General features: G+C 45.3%; 2 protein-coding genes across 25 annotated transcripts in view; both read right to left on the minus strand.

The window, feature by feature from the left end:
• The window catches only part of evla (Enah/Vasp-like a), a 29461-nt gene extending 14925 nt beyond the window's left edge, over window positions 1–14536 (minus strand). The window contains exon 1 of one of the 3 annotated variants that reach the window (XM_040199040.2): window positions 14087–14536. In XM_040199040.2, coding sequence (XP_040054974.2) covers window positions 14087–14091 — 5 coding nt within the window. In that variant the 5' untranslated portion in view covers window positions 14092–14536. Of the gene's footprint in view, window positions 1–7288; window positions 7638–10596; window positions 10854–14086 lie in introns of those variants that run through there. The other 2 variants (XM_040199038.2, XM_040199037.2) reach the window with 2 other exon arrangements.
• Window positions 14537–14853: 317 nt separating this feature from the next.
• The window catches only part of eml1 (EMAP like 1), a 39666-nt gene continuing 31395 nt past the window's right edge, over window positions 14854–23124 (minus strand). For 14 of the 22 annotated variants that reach the window (XM_078089948.1, XM_078089939.1, XM_040199033.2 and 11 more), the window contains 17 exons: window positions 22350–22479; window positions 21504–21653; window positions 21035–21104; window positions 20749–20859; window positions 20549–20644; window positions 20332–20466; window positions 20057–20156; window positions 19721–19872; window positions 19164–19289; window positions 18733–18864; window positions 17937–18004; window positions 17734–17822; window positions 17547–17644; window positions 17149–17236; window positions 16939–17034; window positions 16728–16858; window positions 14854–16587 (listed from right to left, as the gene is read on the minus strand). In XM_078089948.1, coding sequence (XP_077946074.1) covers window positions 16462–16587; window positions 16728–16858; window positions 16939–17034; window positions 17149–17236; window positions 17547–17644; window positions 17734–17822; window positions 17937–18004; window positions 18733–18864; window positions 19164–19289; window positions 19721–19872; window positions 20057–20156; window positions 20332–20466; window positions 20549–20644; window positions 20749–20859; window positions 21035–21104; window positions 21504–21653; window positions 22350–22479 — 1898 coding nt within the window. In that variant the 3' untranslated portion in view covers window positions 14854–16461. The remainder of the gene's footprint in view (window positions 16588–16727; window positions 16859–16938; window positions 17035–17148; window positions 17237–17546; window positions 17645–17733; window positions 17823–17936; window positions 18005–18732; window positions 18865–19163; window positions 19290–19720; window positions 19873–20056; window positions 20157–20331; window positions 20467–20548; window positions 20645–20748; window positions 20860–21034; window positions 21105–21503; window positions 21654–22349; window positions 22480–23124) is intronic. The other 8 variants (XM_078089949.1, XM_078089944.1, XM_078089947.1 and 5 more) reach the window with 1 other exon arrangement.

Genomic DNA, 23124 nt, shown 5'->3' on the forward strand with positions numbered 1-23124 from the left:
ATATCAGAGTTAAATAACCTGTCACACTGCACAGCGACGTCATGTTGCCCCTCAGGGACCAGCTTTTAAAGCTCACTTCACAGATGGATTTCAGCAGCCACTCGCATGATTACAACCCCCCCCTGCTTCTGTCAAACATCCGTCATTCCACGCTGCACACCTGCTGTCCAGTTTAGCCAGCAATATCATTCTAAAGCTAAACACAATTTAATCACAAGGATTTGAGCAGAGAGCTCAGCTTGTGGGCTGTTAAAGAAGTAGATGTTCATCATGGCTGGAAGACTGTTACACAATAAATATCCTCCACTTGAAAGTCAGACATGTAACGCATTTGTCTTTTACACAAACAGATCCTCAAATAGATTCGGATATATAATCTCAACAAATCACAAACACCTTTTTCCGAAAAAATAAAAAAAACCTCCTCCTGTGGAAATAATCATAATAATATTTCAAGTGTAAATCATTATCATTATCTAACAGTTATTCATTATTCGCAGTATGAGGCTGCAGGATATGGGAATCTGAAAAGTTGACGGCCTCTACGTTTGAGCAGAACCTCCCTTCTGCATGCAGAACCACGAGGATTGACTACATCCGGCTTCCTACATTTCTAAATAAGTTCAACAGACTCACTAATCACATAACTAACACTCCTCTCCACTCCAGAGACCCAACACACCACCGGAGGCTCAGATGGATCTTCTTACAAAAACAGGCCCTATTTCTGGAGCAGTTTGGGCCGGAGGGATGGAGCGCCTCCAGCTTCAAGCTGACTGTAATGAAGGAAGCGTCTCCGCTGTCCCGCCTTGGCGCACAGAGCGCGTTGATCAATTGACACGTCATGTGATCTGACTGAGGCAACGTCCGTGGAACTGAAACAGTGCGCAGTTACTGAGGGCAGTGGACTCCCCGAGGTCACATGACAAAGAAGAGACAAGGCACAATGGGGCGCATGATAGCCGCTCGGCATCACAGCTGCTCATAACAACAACAACAACAAAATAAAAATAAAATTAAGATTCAGCCCCAATGCTTCACACTTGTTGGATTTTTAGCTGTAAAAAGAAGGGCGAGTAAATAGAGATGCGAGGAAAAGTAAAAACTGTGCCGCCATGTGTTTGTGATGAAAGGATAGCAGGCGATGGGGAATAATCCGGAAAAGGTCAGCTGTTGCTGAAAATCAAAACCAGTGACATTAAAACAACATGATGAACATCCAACTCATGTTCAGAACTATTCATAACAGGAAGCACCAAAGGTCAAATTATAAAGGACAAGAAAACATTGTCATGTAATGAAAAAACATTGTTATTTTTTTAATGATAAACCAAAGGAAATATTCTAATGATGAGGATGAATCCTGATTTAAGCCTTTTCACAGAGGAGCGTTTTACTTGTTTACGCAGCGAAACGCACATGAAGCCCAGTAAGTGAGCATCCACAAGCTCTACAATTGAATCTTGTTAATGTAATAAAGTTTCAACCTAAACTATAAACACAAAAATGCTTTGAAGCACAACATGTGACCTTTTTGGTACTACGACAATATTGATCCCAGCCGCTCTAAGCAGCTGAGAGCTGAATAAGCTAAAGCTGATCATTGGCTGCTTCAACCCTTTGAGGATTGAATCCTGCTGGTACTTTCCCTCTTGTGAATTCTATAGATCTTTAAAAATGCATAAGCACTTCCCCACTACAGCTCATAAATATATAAAGGGACATACTGTATGTTTCTCACGGCACACTAACAGGCTAATAAGAGCACAATTGTATAAAATGTTGTTTCTTTGCCAAGACGATGCACGGTTCTTAAAAAGCGTCGTCTTAGCTCGACACAGACCAGAGCTCCTGTCTGAGCATCTCAACTGGTTTTCGCTGAACTAAGCAGATTTCTCAAAGGAGGCTGAATAACGTTCCCCTCAAAACGCAACGCGTCAAGAAAACAAGAGGAGGGTCAGAGACAAAGCTCAGAGGTGGAAAGACGAGACGAGAAGAAGGTGGAGAGCAGAGAGGATGTGACGGCTTCTGCCACATTGAGCGCTTCCTCGTGTCAAGTAAGCCTCGTAGGCGAGTGGTGTAAAGAGGCCACACTCCCGGGCTTTTGAATTAAGCACTTCCCCGCACACATGTTTAGACATATGTGGCCCCTCCCTAACCTCCCCCTCCTCCACACAAACCCTATCCATGCACAAACACACACATAATCTAACGTCTATGTGTTTTTAGTCCATTAACAGATATCCCGCTGCAGGAAATGACGCCCGTGCACATTAAGTAGTAGTAACAGTAGTTGCATAACTAATGTGAGATCCGTTGGCTTCATGATCAGATCAGTGGGTGTGTTCATCGGGGAAGAGTTTCCTTGGCATTCGGAGAGAGTGGGTCGGGGTGGGTGGTATGTGGCGTTCTCTGCGGGTAGCACCCGGGGGCAGAGCTTCTGTTTTCCTGGCAATTAGCTATTTCCACTGGGGTAATTGTGTCACCCTGCTGGTTCACAGTGGAAAGGCCCCTGAATAGACCCCAACAAATGCTGAAAATGCTGAGTCATACAAGGGGGCTTATGATAGCGTCTTAGATTTGTTTGGAACGTAAATGTTAGAAACGTGACTGAAGCAGTAGCAAAGCGTGGGTACAGAAGTGCGGCAGCTCCACCCAAACAAAGTCAATGTCTTTCCAAAGATCATAGAATGATCCCATAAAGCACGCATTTCATTCCCCAATCTTTTTCTGTAGAATTACATCGCTTTGTGTCACAATAGTGAAATAAGAGGAATTGACACAGATGCGAAATGAAATGAAACTAAATGTTCCTGACTGGCCTCAACCTGCAGATCTTCATGGTTTCTTTTAATAAATTTATAACAACTTCTTGTTAGTGCCTGTAGTCCCAGAAGTAGAGTTCAAAAACGTTATTATTGGGCTTTGTATAACTCGCCATAACTATTTTTCTAGAAATGCTTTGCTGGATTCACAGTAAATCATCTGCCAGCGCTGGAGAAGCTGCATTTTTCTAACGCATCAGCTACAGAATACAATAGACATCCAGCTAAACCAGGCCAATCTAAGGGTTTCATTTTCAAACCGCCTGCGGCAACAAGACGGACGCTTTTCTGAGTTCTTTTGGCAGTGAATCAGTGGAGACAATTAAAAAATCCCCCCAAAACCAACCAGAACTAAACCTTTTTGCTTTAAAGAAAACGTATATGCACCATCTGCAAATAAATCCTGCTCAATAGAAGTCCCAGCATGTAACCAGCCTGTCATATCATCTTGCATTTCTCAACCCAACTGGCAAATAGGGAAACAAAATGTATGGCTAAAATAATGAGAACTGTTTGATAGATGCCAAAAGGAACTACGAGCCAATTTTGCATCAGACTCATCAGATGAAGATAAAAATATTTAGGTTATCCTGCAAGTTAGGAGTGCAGCAGTCGATCTGCACAGCTTGTGACAACCTCAGATAACCAATTAATTAATTAATTAATCTAAAGGTAATTAAGTCGTAAAAAAACCCTCCTAACCTCCTGTACAATTAAGGCAGGCTGAGGGATCTGACGGCTTCAGGAGAGGCTTCCTGTGCAGCAGCAGTGATAATTACACAGTTTTATGCGTCCCTCGTTGGTACTGAAGATAATAGAGACATGCAGTCTCAACTCAATTCTGAGGTTTGCTAAACAGACCACGGCATCCTCAGGTAGATGGTGTTAATGTCAGCAGAGCTATTTGTTGTCATATCTCCAAACTGCATCACATGTTTAAAGTCATTCATGCAGTTTGGGTTTAAGCAGGACACGAGAGGAGATGATGACAGGCCCGATGACCTTTTAGTCTGCCTGGGAAATGTAAAGCACAAACAGTTTCACCCCATAGTCTGTACTTGCTGAGAGTGAGGCCTCTATAACGCCCTGCCACTCTATTACTTATCTGGAACAGAAATACATAATTATACACCCACACACAGCACACGACGGTACCCAAAATAACAATCACTGTTATTTTTTTAGTGCAGTGCGTTATTAGTGCAACAGGAGCCGACGCAAACACATGTTTGTCTTTTTATACATGGAAACCTCACTGACATGAGATTAAAAAAAGGGAAACAGAGAAAAGGCAGAGGCCACCAATATTATTAGCAAGCCTGCTAAGCGCAGCACATACGTAAAAATCAAAATGTCTAATCCATGTTCAGTTCTAGTAAGCAAATAAGCCGGCAGATGATGTGACAAGTGACCGTTGTGGTAAAGCGTTGGTTTGCAATGATCCGTCGGATTGCAATTTGCCAATAAACTAAGAAGCTGGGAAACGCTGTGGTTGTCATTGTGGGTTTGATTTGAGACAACACAATGATATTAAAGTAACTATTCAGTGTACAAATCGTCACACACCCCACCCACACCGGCATTGATCGATTACTGTGTATGGATTTGCTTAGTTGGCTGTTACCACGAGGATTAAAGCCTCCTGGGCATTTTAGGGCACAGCAAAGGTCAAACCGCAAACGTACGGCTACCTGTGTGTGTGTGTTAGGTCGGGTGCCGGGGTCGAGCTGACGGAGGGAAGAGGTCTGTCTGACTACTTGGATTAGAGACACGGAGCCTGGCAGGCAGATCATTACCTCACTGCAGTCTTAAATCTAAATTAACCAGGACTTAACTCTAGTACAAAACCTCTAATCTGCTCCATGGGGAAAGTACTGCTAACCGGCACGCGGAGGGAAGAAAGCCTGAGGAAACTAAAAACAGCACAAGACAACTTTATGGCTGAGCTGCAGAGGGAGGCTCTTTCATTCGTGAGTGTGCAAACTAAGCGCGTTTAGCTATTTTTGGAGCAGCCGGAAACGTGATTTTAATTGCAGTATATGGAACACCGTAATTAAAACTAACGATAATTACTGTGGATATTATTATTATTATTATTTAAGTCCTGTTACCCATGCTATTCGTTTCAGGCATCAGTCATATTGTCTTTTGTTATTTTTGTTGATTGTTGGTCGATCGACTGAAATATTCCATGAACTCTAGTTACATGAACGGGATTTCCATCACGTTGGGTGATAACACATATATCCCCCCAGGAGGAATTTCCGTGGGTCTCAGATTGTCTCCAGTGTCATTATCTGCTAAACATTCTCACCAGATCCACTTTGCTAAATAGCAGATAATAGCGTGCTTACACGCCGAAGGTGTGGTGGGCCTGGTAACTATTATACCTGCTAATCAACAACTATGGGAGAATAATCTATGTTGATTTTTTTGAGGTTATGCAACAACTGTGGTGCAGTAACCATGAAAAACAAAGTCAATACGTGAATGTTGACAGAGCTTCATTTCACGCTGAATGTTTTTAGCCGCTAACAACATAAAACTGGACTACACTAACAACGACTGCAACAAAGACTTTCTTTCTTTCGTAAGGAGCACAAGTACAAGAGTATTTCTTCTGTAAATATGGATATGTAAGTCATTACGTGTGGTAATACTACTGAACATTGAAGTCCTTTTATGGCAATAATCATTAAGACCACAATAGTGGGGATTCAAATACTTTAGAATTAATCCTGAAGGACACACGAAAGTCTCCATCTCCTTCTCTAATGCATCACGGTTCCACTAATAACATTTATATGCCGGTTCAGATTCTCATAATCTATGCAGCATCATCCATCGGGTCCAGATTGTGATGTACTCAACCACTGTGTGTTGATCTAACCCCCGACCCGCTGATACACAACTACTGTGTAATACCTCAGAAAGAGCCACTATTAAGCCCCAAATGCGTGGGCGGATGGCTGAGGGGGGGGGGACAAAGAGAGACAGACAGAGAGATAAAAAGAGACAGAGAGAAAGAGAGGGGGACAGACAGAGGGCAAAGTAATGGCATCTGTGCAAACCGCATTAAAGTGCTTACGTTCTTAGCTAAATGTGCCGGTTGTGTGCAGAAAGCTCAATTTCATGCCGTGAGGTATCGGTTTGCAGTGCTGCTGCATTTAACTCGCACACGGTGGCGTAGACCGCGTGTGACCTATATTCTGCATCTTCTTGACTGTGTGATTGAAATGTGTACAACACATATGGAAATACACATCAGCGACTGAAAGAACGGTCAACCACATGCATGTACATTTACTTAAAACTGTCAATATGTTACATATCAGACAAATCTCTCTCTCAAGAGCTATGGAATTTAAATCATCAATCTTCGCTCATTACATCCCAGCCTTTCTGACCCTCGGCGGTGCAGAAACCACAAATTACAAACCATTATATCGGCCGTGGGAAGCAAGTTTTTATCGGGTAGCAGTTTGGGCTTAAAAAGCCATGTTTCTTTCTGAAATCGAGTGAAATGGTAAGTAACAAAGTGTGATTTTCGTTTCTTTGTTGTTGTATTGTTGAAGCGCTGCTGCTACAATGGGCTTGAGGCAGGTACAGCTGCACATACAGAACAAATAAACCCTCATTGTCCTTTATTCTTAAACCCCCCCCATCCTCTCCCTCATTATAACGAGAGGCCGTTTGATCTCACACTTCTCATTTGGGCCAACAGCATCCAGCAAACCTTCCCTCTCCATCTCTTCCTCATTCCATAAATCCAGCCATCAGAAAACAGAGAGGGCAAAAAAAAAAGGGGCACTGGCCCGAATAACTGCCATTTTAGCCAGAAGCCACGCTGTCTTCAATACGTGTGTGAATAAAACATGTACGGGGCGCTTGGAACGCGGCTATTCAGAGATGCTGTGTGTGAGGCTGCCGAGTAGCGTTCAGTGGGCTGCGTCTCTCTGGCTCGGACTGAAAAGACGCAATCGGACTTGGAGAAAAGGAATACAGGAAAATCATAAAAACTCATCAGTCACAAATTATGATACTTGACTCTTATTGACACTAAAGAGCAGTTTTGCTCGCAGGTTTGTGCCAAATAAAATGTGCCCACGCACACAATAACTAATCCCAAATAACCTGAATTTCCTAGTTTTGTTGCGGCCAGATTAAGATTACAGATTATTATTCAGGCTTGTGTTAAACAACGGGGAAAGATTTGCCCATCGGTGCCGCTTCAAAATCACCACACTTTCTTCCTCGATAAGCAATAAACAAGACGTGCATTTATTCACAAGTCAAGAGTCACAACTCTCTTCGTTTCATTCACCACTAAACATTTCCATCTCCATGTTCTTTTTGTGTACTTGCTGCCTTTGACATTTAGATTCCATCTCTCATCCCTGACATATTCTGGAAGTAGAATGATGACCACACACACGCACGCGTGTGTGTGTGTGTGTACTAACCTGGTGGCGATGTGGCCGTAAAACAACCCTGAGTCACTGACACTCTGAGGAAGGCAGTAGCGGAGCACTTGGTGCCGATGTATGTCCATTTTGGTAAACAGAAAGCCAAAAAAAACCCCAACAGCAGCAAGAAGTCAATAAAAGCAGTTTAATCCTCCTGCGGACAGCCGCTTAAAATAAAACAAAGGATTCACTTTAAAAATGTCGGATTTCTTGTACTGCTGCATTCGTTGTGATGATCCATCCAGCAACAAAGAGATGACTGAGGGACAGACGGCCGGAGAGATGAACGCACTGACCAGCCTGTCGCGGATGAGAGAGTGTGTGTGTGTGTGTGTGTGTGTGTGAGAGATTGAACCTCTGTTCTATTGTCATACTGTTAACCCAGAGGAGATTACCTCATATCCGTCTCAACCAGCTTTTACCCCTCCACCCTCATACTAATGTTTAGTGAGTGTGTGTGTGAGGGAGGGGGGTGTTGTTGGGGTTTGCTACTGTCCCCCCCGGCCCCCCTCCTCTCCTGACTCGAGCCTGCTGTTGCCCAAAGTATTTAGCACAGCCCGTGTGCCCAACCAGCGGCCCTGTGTACTGTGGCCGGGCTCCTATCGATTGGGACGCCCTTTACCCCAGAGGACACATGTGGTGGGTTTGTACAACGCAGATTAACTAGGGGAGGTGTTTGTGCTGGATGTTCATTAACATCCAGCGAGTATAACTGACTCACTCCAATGCTCAATCAGAATTTGACCCATGAGAGGGAGCGAGAGAGCGGACTCTGCTGTAAGCGCTGTGGCCCTTTGGTCCAAGGTGAAATATCTATTGGATGGACGCAATTATGCCATGACATGCATCTACGTATGGATGAACCATGATTGTTCCTCAAGTGCCCCACGAGGTTAAAACGTGGGGCTTTAAGTGAAATGAGTCTACAAGTATTGGTATAAATGGCTATAAAGTTTGGCAATACCCTCGACTTCATCTAGCGCCACCACATGAGGTCATCAATAGCATGGTAGCGTTGTCATTGTGAGCATGTTAGCATGTTAGCACAGTCTAATAGGCTGTACATTTGTAGTCTTGCTTTTCGGGCAAAAATCATTATATCATTATCATAATATCGAAGTTCTGTTAAAAAACAGTGAATGGAGGAATAAGAGCTGTCTTTTAAATCACTACAGCTCTTCCTCAGGCAATAATCAAAACATTATCAGATGAATATGATCAAAATATGCAATAAACGCACCCAATAAAAGCAACACTTAGAGGTAAGACACGCTCAACATCTCCCTCTCTCTCCCTCACACACACAGGAGTGCCGGGACGGACTCCAGCGTGAGGATGACAGAACATTCCTCTTTGAACTTTGACCTCTCTGCTTCACTCCAGCAGCTGCCCTTATAAGACGCTCTGACTGCAAACAGAACGAACCGCCACGGGGCCGTGTCACACGTCACATGTCATTGGTTAAACGAGGGCCACAGTCAACGGCGATTGGTCGACCGGGCGAGTCGTTCATTCGGGGCTCACCTTCGCCAAGCACCATCACAGTGGACTGCGGGACATTTCTGTGGCAGGCCGGGCCAGTGCTAATGAGTTTATAATCTGTGACGGACGAGTCTCTGAGGAGCGGAAAGTGCCAGCTCGCTAACCTTCAAAATACTATAACAGGCAACACGAGAGACGACACGGAGGATCAAACATGGGGAGCCATAAAGAATCTGTGGGTCCTTACAACAACAAAAAGTGTGTGATTACATCACACTGTTGGGAAGATGTTGTAGGCGCACATTGCCTTAAAATAAAGTGAATGATTGAGGGAAAGATACCTGCGCAGGTCAAATTGTCCGGCTCTGAAAACAGAACAGCGTTTGTCATGATTGTGTTCCTAAAATATTTCATTAAAAAGAAGAGAAAAGGGTCGATAAAAAAAAGAGGTAATATAAAAGCCCAAGAAGGAGAGACACTTATCGTTCATTCACCCGGTACGATGAATACATCCCACATATAGATTTTTCATATCAATGCGCAGAATTAATACATTATATAAGACTAAAGCATTCTTTTACAAACGGTTGACTAGGAGTCATTGTGCTGCATCACATCACCAGCCGCAGCAGTAAAGCTTCCCACAGGGAAACCCGCATGTTGACCCCTTTAACGACATCACTTATTCATTACATATCTCTGCTGATGCCAATTGTCCCCCAGGCTAATTGTCATGAACATACAGTATAATATGGATGGCAACCCCCCCCCCCCACTTCTCCGCACACCCCTCCCCCACCTCGGCTTCTCCCTCCACCTTCTTCAGCGCTCTCCGGTCCCGTCACTAATCCTGATCCTTAAAGGGAAACACAGCTTCACAGGGCACACAGACGGATGAGAGAAGGAACAGAAGACTCTCCACATTCTATCTGTTCCTGTGACATCGCCGTCAGTGTAGAATCCGCTGAATATCTGACTCTCTAAATGAGAAAGAAGTCTCGGTCGGCTTGGTATGGACGAAGAGACGAGCAGAGGCGTTTTTGTTTTATACCCTGCAGTTTGTCAGTAAGGCCGGTGCCCCGTGAGGGAGGTTTTCCTCCCGCCGTACCGTACAGTAGATTACTAGAGTACAAGCGATCAAGCGTAAACCTCTGAACTTATCTCCTCCGTCCCACTCGGCTCCACATCTGTATCTGAGCCACGACAAATCGCCACGGCCCGCTTGTAACCTGCCAAGGCCACATCACACGGGGACCTCTCTATCCCGGTATCATCCGCCTCTTGATAGCCCCACTCAAGCAGCTATGCTGAGATTAACGCCCTCGATGCCGCTCTTCCTTTCTCGCACACACGCGACGGGTGGAACGGGATCCGTCCCGTGAACCGCGGGGAGTCAAGAGAGAAACTCGTTCCGTCTTCCCAAGGAAAAAAGGCCGAGCCAGTGAAAGGTTGCTGCGGGGTAACCAATCGGGCGTCTCTGCAAACAGCTGGCTCCAGAGAAAACACAGACAGAGGGCTGGAAAGAAGGAGACGGACGAGTTTTCCCTCTCTCATTTTCCTGGCGTTCAGTCCAACTTGTCCTAGTGGAGCCGTTACATAAAACAGCAAGCAGATCTGGAACAATGTTCAGGATGGAATATAGGGTTTCTAGAAAGGCAGATTCTCTCGTCTAAAAGATGAGCCAGAGAGAGAGAGAGAAGCACCATGATAACAACACACCCCAAAGCCATTTTCCCCCCTTTAATCACGCTACTCCAAAAGGCACAGAGGAACAGCGAAGAGACCAAACAAATAGGCAATGAAGAGGAGTCACGTTGGCTTACCCGAAATCGTCCAGGGAATACATGTTGCTGAAGACGACAGCCCGGTCTCCAAGCAAAAGGATGAAAGGAGGTATAAACGGGGAGATTACGGAGGAGTGGGGGAAGCGTCAGCCTGAGAGGAGAGGAGAGCGGTTCACATGCTGTCCGGCACCCAAGCTAACTCGACCTTTTCCTCTGCCTCACATCCTCTCAAACGCGCTACGCCAACAGAGCAGACATGAGACGGAGACACGGGGCGAGTGGGAGGGAAGCAGTGAGCGAGGGAGATGAGGAGTGTTGCAACAGAGTAAGGGAATGCAAGAGAGAGAGAGAGAGAGAGAGAGAGAGAGGAACATGTGACCAGAGCAGACCAGTCGCCTCCCTCCGCTCGGAGGATTTGGAGTGCTGTCTTTCAACCTCAAAGGAATCTTTTCCACTGGATGAAAATGACACGTTAGCCTACATAGCAAACAGGAGTGCTTTCACAATCCCGCCCTTCTACGGCTCGTCAAATTTTGCCTTTAAATAGAAAATAGGGAGAGAGAGAGAGAGAGAATTTTGAAAGGTGCATGTTGATTAAAACCTCTAATCCCCAATTATCCACAGAGTAGAGAAACACACCGCCGGCACACGGCTCCATTCATTCAGTATCTATGATAAAAGGACGCCACTTCCCAGCTGAGAACCAAGCGCGCTGCAGGAGTAGATGTAACATTTAGTTTTAAATTCAGATGCAACTAAGGATTGCGTTCATCGAGTGTAACATTCGCGGTTTGCTTGTGGCTCCATCAGAAGTGATCCCGGTGGTCCATCTGGCTGAAGGAAACTTACATTAAGCCTCTTTGCCACAGCGAGCCGAGGTGTGGGGAAACAAACAAAGAACAATGTAGTACACTAAAAGATTATGGGGGCTTAATGATGTTTAGGAAATGGTAAGAAACTTGCAGCAGACCCCGTAAATACAAAAAAGGAGAGCTTGTATGAAGTACAGGAACATGCGTCTAAAATGTGTAGCTGGTACAGTTTGCAGAAGCTCGTGTATGTCTTTGACCAAATTGTGAATTGTGTAAATTTGTGAGCTGGGTCAGAACCGCGGAACATACGACACAGTGCTAAATGGGGATAAACTGCAGCTAGAACTTGCATAGCTAGAATGTAAATGCTTTTCGCAGTGCGGTGGGGTCATCCGAAAAGGCCTATCGCACCTCCATCAAGCCAAAGGACAAATGATGCAGATGCATATCAGCAAACCACAAAGATACGCAAACGACTTTAATGGTCCCCGCAGTGTAAACATGGTAGAGATCCGTATTTAGTCTCAGTGGTCTACGAAGGTAGATGAAGGTTTGATAAATAAACACCTAACGGAGCCATGACTTCTTTCGCTTTCCTACCATGAGTCTTCATGCTGCCTTTCCCCCGGGAATCGCTGATAGAGAAAGCTATGCATATATACACATCTGTATCCGCTCTGTCACTGCAGGTGTCATACACCACACGGATAAGTTCCTGCTAACACCTGCCGAAGCTCGACGGCTTCTTACAGAAAGACACGTTTTGTTCAGGAAATTCTGGTATCATATTAGTAAAATGTTCCCCGAGCAATGCAATTCTGATTGAGTTCGACCTCCTTCATTTCTACCTGCTCGTCGTGAAAAGCCCCCGGACGACGTGAGCCCCACGTCAGCACGTGATGACGTGGGGCTGCTCTCCGATCACTTTGGAGGGCGGCAGCAGTCTGCAGTAAGATGCATAACTCAGCATTTTCCCTTCCGGTCGCTGCATTCTGCCTTTTCCCCAGAATGAATCACCACAACCAAGAGCTCCAGAAACCATCCAGCATTAATGATAAAAGGGACGGACACCTCACTTTGTTGCCCTCTTCCACGGTTTCTCTCACAAACCACTCCACCTCTCTTGCACACACACACACACACACACACACACACACACACACACGCACACACGCACACACACACGCACACACACACGCACACACGGGCACATACATAACCCTAACATAAATGCAGCAATGGAAGCAGTGATGCTGAACGAATGATCTCATTGAATTTGATCTTCTTCTTCTTTCCCCCTGCAGAAAGAAGAGCTGGGTCACCTTGTTGTTGCTTTGTGGCGATTCAAGACTTCCCCTTTGGGCTTGAATCAAAGAGCAGATCCGCCTCTGGCAACAACAAACACACAGGATGGGACGCAGGCGCCGCTGCTTTGCAGAAATGAGGAAACAGCGTGTTCATATAACCGGACTGGGAAGACATGAATCTTACATGTTTAGAGTCTAAAGCCAAACGGTGCAGCTACTGGCTTTGAGTCATTAAGGGAAGGGGTTAGTTGTTTGGATCGGGAGTACTTTACACTAGATATCCAGATGTGAGATCACCCCTGGCTCTTTTTGCCCTTACTCCCTTCACCTCTTCCAATTTCCTCTTTGAAGCGTGTAGCACCACACACACCCAAACAGTCTCTCTCACACACACACACACACACACACACACACACACACACACACACACACACACACACACACACACAGACACACAAACACACAGACATGCAGTCTAACACCGGTACAGCTTCAGCAAAAAGGAAAGAGAGTGCACCGTGTCTGAGGAGAGCTGTCAGAATAAATCTGAAGCCATAAAACAGAACGGAGCTACCGAGACACCGAGGAGTCGCTCTGAAGGCGGCAGCAGCAGGGGGAAATATGCAAAGACCGTTTCATAAATAGAACTAAATAGAATGACTCTGCTGCTGGAGAAGATTTGTTCTCCCTCAGCACATTCTGCATACCAACATAAGCAGGGAACGGCTCAAAATAACGCCAAAGGGCTTGGATATGCAATGAGGATTTACCAAGCACATTTATGCGGTGTGGGTCCATCATAGAGTAAGTGGGCTTATGTACGTGTCTGTGGAGAAGGGAGATGGGGGACGTGGGGCGGGGAGGGTGTCTGATAACCTGCCTGGCAACCCCCAGAATAAACCCCCACCTCCTCCAGTGACGGATGCATGCCCCCTCACCCATACTATCCCCGACCCCCTGCAGCCTGTCGCACGCTGGCCGGCGCCGTCAGTCATTATTGTTCGACGTGCTATTTTACAACCGTGGACATACGCGATGCTGTCGTTTCCATGACAACGTCCGCCCGGCTCACGTCCTGCACGCACTGGGTGGGTCCGGTGGCGAGAATAGAAGACCAACAGAGGGGGGGGGGGGGGGGAAACAGCCCAATTGATATCACATTGACCACCTCGTTCATTGTGAATGCGTTAAAGGACGCCTGCGTGGAGCCCGGGGCCCGCTGGGTGGGCCCCTGGACCCTCACGATACTTTCTCCACAAGGGAAATATCACACAATAAAACGTCTAAGATGCTGCAGGTCTGTTCGCTATACATTTTCAGCGCAAGATAAATGTGTAAACGTGCAGGCTGGGGGGGGGGCTGCGGGTGCGCATCTGTCGTTACGCGCCCGACAGAGCGCGTGGCGCTTACCTCATCCTCTCGTCCTTTTATTCGACCCGTTGGAGGCCGGCGGCTTGAGGAACCCACGGTACGCTTATCGTTCTTGAAATACAGTCGGGAAAGGCTCGAATCCGCCGCCGCCGCGCCCCCCCCACTCCCCCCTCACACACACACACTCCCCGCCGGCTTCCACTTTGTGTCCCTTGTGCCCGCCTGCAACGACAATAGCGGCTTGATGATGACGCGAGGCGAGGACACGGGTGTCTTCTCCCACCCGCGGCGTGCTGCGTGGTCTCTGCTCTCCGGACGCGCCGCCGCGCATCCTTCAGTCCACGCGCGGCCACAGCGGACGGGGGTCTTCGGCCGCAGCTTCCGTCGTGCCACAGCGTCTTTCCATTCGGGGTGTTTTGGTGAGAGGTGTAGGGAGAGATTTCGGGGGAAAATGCTAATTCCGCGTGCGGAAGGGAGGAGGGGAGAGGGGGTGGGAGAACGGCAATAAAGTCCGGCTCAATGCCGCCCCCCTGCGGTGAACACGCGAGCGCGCAGCCCACTGAGGCCCCAGTACTCCTGTTCAATGTCATGGTGGTCTGCTGCAGTAATATGAGCATACAGTTAATATGACTGCATGCTCTTGTTATATAAATATATATAAACCCAGCACAACTATAAAATATAGTATATTTATACGCAACATAGAGATTTTGAACCATCTTTGTTTTACAACAAATTTCATGTAAAAATGAAGAATCCCCCCAAAAATGTAAAAATGATGAAGTGGGAAATATAACACACAGTCGTTGGAATTTCATGTTGCATTTACTTTCAGACATGGTTAAAATGGTATTCTGCAGCTGCAGGTGTTTAATGGTTAACGGTTTAATGATTTTCCTGATTACAATTCTCCAACAATCAGTCAATCGCTTTCAAATCAATGCCAACCTGCCTCTTATCAACTTCAGTTATAGTCACACTAATATCTGCTGAACCCCTGTTAAAACAACTTGGTATATTCGTGCATGTGTGTGTGTGTTTGTGATATTAGCCTGGTGTTGACAGCGAGTTGAGGGGTGTGACGTAGAGGAGGCGTACGGAGAGGACGTAGCTTGGGACGTTGAAAACAGACATCATTGGATCATGAAAAGCTCCGGTAAGGACTAAATGGTCATTTGTGCAGATAAAGAGACCTGCTGTGTATTTTACACTGTGAAGCAATGAATTATAGGGGGGGAAAAAACTCAAGAAGGTTCAGTTAAATTTTTAGGGACTGATGGTGCGCAACTGAGAAGCACATCAGATGTAAACAGTTACAGTGTAATGGTCTCATCCTTCCCCTTTCTAAACTGGTCCAAGTGCAATAAAATGCTGATGGATGCAGATTTAAAAGGCTTCACATCATTAGAAAAAAAAAAGAAAACATGCTTGCTTTTCATTTTCATGGCACCTCGAGGCAAAAGCAAGTAAGAAAAACAACCCATTCCCCAAATCTTAAAACACTGAAAAGATACCCCACATTTTGCACATTAGCTGTCCTAAGCCTTTTAGTTTTCAGGGACAACCTCAAAGGAACTTAAATTCGGGAGCGATCAATGAATCAATGAATAAATGCAAGGTGCAAAGATCTGGAAGCACAAAAACATAACAAGTGTTTAAATTGTATTGTAAAAAAACAGTTTAAACCCTAAATCTTTAAGGTTCATTGCTATTAAAGGATGATAGTTTGAAATGGTAGATAACATCTCATGCAGCTGAACCTTGCTATGTCTAGTTTTCATTCAAAAATGTTCAATGCAAATAAATCAAGAATGGTTGGTCAACAAATCTGATATTAACCGCATTGGACACGTCTCTTGTTCTGATATGTCAATGTCAATACAAGAGACAACTTTTGCTCGACCAGCGCTTTCCTGAGTTGTTAAATACAAAATACACAAAAGTTCAACAATAAGAAAAGCCCTATGTTCTTTCTTTCCGTACATAGTTTTTGTTCCAATGCTCTTGTATCTTCAGCGCAGAGAAAGTCGGGGCCTTTGGTTCTGTCTAGTTAGATTGGACTTGTTTGATGTCACTCATGTCGTTGGGGACTTGGCTCCAGTTCGGGAGAGAGAGAGATTAAATTGTGTGTAGTGTGATTAAAGAAAAAGGGAAATATATTTTTCTATTTCAAGCAACTGCACAAAACACCTCCAACAGTTTGTCTCGTTTGGGATCTGAGAGCAGATCAGGAAAAAAAACGGTTCCTCTTGTTCCTCTTCTGTCAATTCACTTCAGTTCAGCAGATCCACATCTTGAGCTTCTGAGTTAATTTAAGTTTGGTTTGGATCAGTTCAGTGCCGTTCAGTTTAGTTTGCTTCAGCCGGATTTCAGGCTTCAGCAGCGGTAACAAGTATCTGTTTCTGCGAGCTCCCTCAGACTATCCTCCACTGCATCACGCTCATGTCCTTCCCTCCAGTTGACACCAGGTAGCCGTCATCGTGCAGGAAGGTCACGTTGGTTACGTGGCTGCTGTGGCCACCATACGCATGGCTGGGAGCCTGAAAGGAAAAGCATTGTCTTCTAATAAACTGTGTATCAAAGTTTCACAAAGGCGTAATCTCTTTTATCTTTTTGTTCAAAAGATTATTTTGGGGCTTTTTCGCCACGTTGGAACTTCAACCAGGGCGCTGTTTCTTACCCTGAACTGCGAACAGGGGTAAGAGAATAGATGGACCTTCCCAAAGTCGTCTCCGGTAACCAGGAGGGTTTTATCACTGGACCTGCAGGCGGCGTTGACGTCGGTGCCGTCCGAGCCGTCGGGCCACAAGCCTGAGGAGCAGAGAGGGCGGCGGACACTGAGACACAAGCGTTCTCCTAAAAGAGGGCAAAGGGACGGAGACTTCACTTACCGAAGACCTGGAAGCCCAGAGTGCAGGTGTGAGTGGCCCACTCGATGTCTCTGGTGGTCTCCACACTGACCACCTGCTTACACACTGACGGGATCCCTGGAGAAACGACAACAAATACACGACAGCTACCTTAACTTTGGGGTAAGACAAAGTCGGACAACAGGCAACAATGCGACGGAGTTTACCGTCATACAGCAAAGACGTACTTACAATAGAGTATCTCATAGTCCCCGGAGTTAGAAACCAGGTACTGGGAGTCCACTGACCAGTCCAGATGAGTGATGAAGCTGGAGTGACCCTGAGATTTGAGACAAAAGGACCAGGTTAGATAATTTACCTCCACTGGCCCTTCACTGTGTTTGACACACTACTCAAGCAGCAGAAACAATACAGTAAATATGGATTTGATTTGATGTTGCAACCCTTAGTTATTGTGTTCATATAGCTGCAATGTATGACTCAACTCATTGTTATTTGTCAATTTTCAGCTTCTGTATTAACACACAGCGAGGAGGAGCTGAGGAGGGAACTAAATATAAAGATGATGCTGGGCCGCACTAAAAATAACGGAGTTACGGATGAGGGGGATTATGATCACAGGTGCTCACCGAGCATTTCCCCACTCGGCTGTACTTCCTCCCGCTTTCCGCCACGGCGTAGATATAGATGTAGTTGTCGTGGGAACCGATGGCCAGAAAGTTACCATCTAAGCAAAATAAAAACAAGGATGATTATTGAGAAATAGCAAAAAGGAAACGAGTGAGCAAAAGCCTCCCGGGGCGGTTATCTCCATACCTGGCCCGTAGCGCATAGCAGACAGCTGTTCGTTCCCATCGGTGTGCACTGTGACAAGATCCTTGGAGTCAGAGTCCAGTACCAGCCACCTGCAGGGTCAAGGACACCTCAAATATCGGCTTCTTTAGATCATGCAAATGGCTGTTTTAGCGGTCATGTAGACACAGTATTTCTTATTGTTTTAGTGATGGGACGATGCATACCTGCCGTTCTGGGTCCCTATGGCAACCACAGCTCCAGATGGGTGGAAGCCTGCTGATTGGGCAGCATCCTGTTAGAAACAGGAGAGTAAACTGAGTCTCCCTCTACTTTATGTAACGTGTTTTTGTAAAAACAACAAAAAACAACAACAATAAACACAGAACAAACGGTTGCACTGAAACAGACCAACACATCTTAACAAATGCAAACACACACAATGTACTATGCATTAAAACGCGGCAGGCAACCACCTTTAAAAAAAGGAATCCTACTATATATCTTTAAATGAATTACACTATTATATAAAACATACAAACAAACTCTCAGAATAAGTTTGGGAAGCAAATACTTCACATTACAGGTCATTCAGCAGACGCCTTTTATCCAAAGCGACTTACATCACAATTTAAACCCATGGCTTTTCACAATTTTGCCCGGGGAGCAATTAGGGGTTAGGTGTCTTGCTCAGGGACACTTCAACTTGAGAAATGGCACAGCCGGGACTCGAACTACCAACCTTGCAGTTCCCAGCACACCAGCTTTATCCCCTGCGCCACAACAACCCCCATACTTCAATTCTTTACTTGTGTGTTTTTTTAAAACTTTATTATAGTGTTGTCTCCTTAAATTGAGGTTGAAGGTTGTTTTTATGTCCCCTTATTCATTTTTTTTGCTAGATGTGCAGTTCTTGATGGTCCTCAAGGACATCAGAGGTGATCAAATAGCGGCCGATTCGTCTCGCTGTGCCCTGTGTATTTCCTGTGACTGACCTCAAGGGGGCGCTGTGGCTCAACTTACTTCCATATTCTTTGTCCAGATGAGCTGATGGGAACTTGAGTCCCACAGGCAGACCTGTCTGTCATAGCCGCAGGTGACGAACTGAGGCTTCCAGGGGTGCACGGCCAAACCCCACAACTCATCAGTGTGACCCTGGACAAGAGACGAGGGGTTTTCTTCTTTCAAATCCATTCATTCTTGCTTCAACATCACACTTTCACTTTTTCCAGTTCTTCCACAAACAACTTGAAGCTGCAACTATGATTCATAAAAGAATAACACCTTTGGATGATCTTTTTCTCTGTGTTGTAATTGAATGACTACTATGAAGTGTCGGACACACTTTTGATGGACCTTTTTCCCGACAAATCTTCTGACATTTGATGGACCAAATAATTGATGAGCAGGCAACAATTATAGTTGCTGGCTGCAGTGTTAGTGGCTCTATCTACCTGTGTAATAGGCATGAAGTCTCCATCCAAACTGCCTTGCAAAACAAAGTGTTTGGTGGTGCCAATGAGCACAGTCTCCCCTCTGCCCTCCGCGATGGTCCTGATTGGACCAAACAACTCAGGCACCTGGCGAGGAACAACACACATCATGTAAACCACCCATTTATCTAAAAGTAAGCATTTCCAAGAATAAATATGAGCTTATTCTTTACTGGGTTTTTCTGTAAAACTGCGGTCATTAGAAACATCCTTGAATCTCATTGAGGGCACAAATTTGTATCATGCTCTGTAATATTTATGGTGCAGCATTCAGAATACAAAGTCCGCCGCCTCAGGCAAGAGAGACACGTCTGTCTGTATAAGCAACCTACTTTAAGGGAAGGGGGTGGATATATAGCTTAGCATTTTCATAAAGGATATTAACAGGTCTATAGCTAAACATGAACAAAACCCAGACATTATTATAGTAAAATATATCAGAAAAGGACAACTTATGTATTTCATAATCTTCTAAATTCTATATTTTTCAGATGCCTGTTGAACCTTTTATTTCTCACCTCCACCGTTTGTATCTGCCGATAGCCGCCGTCCCAGGAGATGAGCCTGCGGTCTTTACCTCCCGACACCAGCGTGCCGTTCCTCAGCATGCACAGGGCAAAGACGCTGCCCTCGTGTGCTCCCTGGATGACGTGGCTGATACGATTAGTGCCTGCGTGAGGAAGACAGGATGGGATGGATGAGACGGAGACGGACTGACACAAAGGTCGAGCGCCTGCTTTGGCCGATTTAGTGGCAGACAAACAGGGTGATCGATCGATAAATCAGAGACAAAAAGGCATCTCATTGGACCGCTCTCTGTAAATAAAAGATCAACCAATAATTAATTAACGTGCCTTTTCCCCACACCAGGATGTTCCCACTCGAGTCTCCTGTGATGGCGTCTCCGTTCTCTGCAAAGGTCACGCACAAAACAAACTTGGGCTTTTCCTGTTTCTGCAAGGAACACAAGAGCACACATATTGTTTCATTGTCCTGCGTTTGATTATCTCTTTATTGCTATAAATAGGACCATAAACGTAACATAGACTGTCACGACAGCATTTGAGCCTCTACTATAAATCAAAACAGTATTGCATTACACTATTGAGATAATATGTGGGTGTTTCACCTCAAACAGTCCCTGTTTCTTGACCAGCACGCTTTTCTCCAGGTGCCAGAAATACAGGTGGGACTTGCCGCAGGTCACCACGATGCTGCTGTCTGTTGGGTGAAAGTCTGCAGCAAACACTGACTCGTTGGAGCACTGAGGAGAAACAAATAAAATATCTACATTTGGACCCAAATGACTTAAGCAAAGGATTTAATTAAAAAACAAGCACACATACCTTGACCTCAGCCAGCCTGTCCTCCCTCTGCCAGTCCCAGACAGAGAGGACGTGGTCATTGGAGTCGTCTACCACACACAGTGTGTTTCCTCCATTCTGACACACAGAAAAACGACCCAGAGCCGTGTTCATCTGCTGGAAACGCGGTGCAGAAAAAGTGTGTCGAGCGTGTTAAGTGTGTGTCGGTGGTGTTTCCTTACCGACTTGGAGAAAGCCAGGCAGACCAGGGCTCGGTCGAAGAAGCCTGCACCTAGAACATGGAGCGTGTTGAGGCTAACGGAGTCCCACACCCGGACATGAGGAGCCAGCTGCTGCCAGGAACAAGAAACACACACACACACACACACACACACACACACATGAGCACAGGGGAGGTTTGCCATCAGTACGGCAAATGCCCTTCAACTTCAACCTGCAGGGTAAAACAGTGTTTCTCCATTAAAATAGCAAAACTCCTCACTCCACTAATCAATTAACCTCACTTACTTTTCCATCTGAAGAGGTGCCCGCCACCTGACCGGTTGCTATGGTGATTTTATCGGGGTGGACGGCCAGGCTGGTGAAGAGAACGACGTGAGAACAGTTAAACGCTTTTCATCATCAAAAGGGCCGTTTGAGTAGAGACGAGCAACGTGCACGACATAAAAACAGGCTTTTTGAAGCCGTGAATTCACCGAAGCTCCATCACATGGTCCATACTAATGTGAGGGGCAAAGGAAATCGTTTGGGATAAATTCCTCCCTTTTTGGGTACGGCGGCTCACTTTCCTTTACTCTTTACCTTCCCTTATCGTAGATAGTTTGCACATAATAGGTGTGAAGAAAAGAAAGGGCTCTATGGCCTGTGAGGGTTGCACAAATGCTACATGCTAAAGAGATGAAAGGTAGATGACCGTCCCCCTCGGGTTGGTGTGTGCATCTTATAATCCCCATAATAATCCCCAGGTGTCTCTCACCATTTGATGTCGTCTGTGTGTCCGGTGTAGTGTCGCTGCAGCTGCTCGTCCACGTTGAACAGGACGACCACTGAGGCGATGAAGTACACTGTCTCTCCGGTGGGCAACAGATAAAGATTGGAGCGACAGTCTCGACCTCGGTAACCGTAACTGGACGTCAAATAAGGTCAAGGGATAAAAAAGATTTCCAAAGCTAAAACAACTCCCCCCCCCCGATGGACTTCACTGACTTAATATCTTTGGGTTTTAGACTGCTGGACAAAACAAGAACAAAGGGGGTTTTCCTGATGTTTCATAGACCAACAGACTCAAGGAACAATGGAAATGAAAATTAAAACGTGTTTGCTGCAAGAACAAAAATGAAAGTGCATCCACCAATAACAATAAAAATAACAGTGACAAATATTAACTTACCAATACTGTTGCACCCAAATAAGAAACAACAAACATTCTAATGCATTCAAATGACATTCAGACACCGTGTGCGTCTATTGCATCTATTTGCAGCAAACGTATATATTGTGTCTCAGAAGTAATCTTTTCTTCGCACCCTCGCGGCTCTTTCCCCGATTAGGTTTCTGCTAGACAGAACAAATCACTCAATTCATTCTTTCCTTAACAAACTAAGGAGAGAAACCACAACATGAACCAAATAGAAAATAAGAGGGGCACGAGAGGAGCTGGTGACTGGTGGTGCTTCAGCCTGCAGGTTTGTTCACAGACTGCCGGCTGCAGAGCGATGAGCCTGTTCCCAACTGCTGCAACATCCGAGCACTCGATTTCTCAACCACAGCACAGTACAATCTGGATTCACTCTCCCTCAGAAGACTTCATAGAAAAGGATACACCCAGTCCAGTTTGAGTTTGTTGCCGGGCAGCTCGGCTCTGGCCTCCAGGCAGTAGGCGTCCACCTGCTCTTTGGGCATGTACATGGTGATGGGACGACCTTTCAAGTACATTTTCACATAACCTTCCTCTGGAAAGAGCAACAAAAAAGATCAGTGAGATAATATACATGGTGGAAAACACAGATGTGAACACCGGAATCATGTCAGTATCAATAGGTTTTTTTTTATATACTGTGTATGTATTCAAAAAGCGCAGACATGAGAAGGATGATACGTTGTGGTGATGTGTATGAAAAGGGTGACAATGCTGATGATTACATGACGGGATTGGAGAGGAATGGAGAGTGGTGAGAGGATTTCTTTTCACTATGAAATAGACAGATGACTTATGAATGAATTATCAAACAAAGAAATTAGCTTTTTAATTGACTTTATTAGTCATTTCAATTACATTGTTATGACAAAGAGCGCACAATAGACTGCAAACACTTCTCATTTCAAAAGCAGTGGTTAACCAAAATAAAATGCAGACAAAAGAGGAGCAGAGGAAATGTTATGAAAATAAAACAGATTGAAGCTTATAAATGGGAATGATGAGAAATCCTCAGCAATTTAAAACCGAAAGAAATCATGCAGTAAACATTAAGAGAACAGAAACAAACTAAAAGAAACCACTAATCTCAACAAACGCTTTCTGTCAAAGCTTAGAAAACATTTCTTAAAGAACGGCCATCTCTTTGCAACCTCATTAGAATGTTTAGTATGTTTATCTT

The sequence above is a fragment of the Gasterosteus aculeatus genome, chromosome 15, assembly GCF_964276395.1.
Source record: "Gasterosteus aculeatus chromosome 15, fGasAcu3.hap1.1, whole genome shotgun sequence".
NCBI lineage: Eukaryota > Metazoa > Chordata > Actinopteri > Perciformes > Gasterosteidae > Gasterosteus > Gasterosteus aculeatus.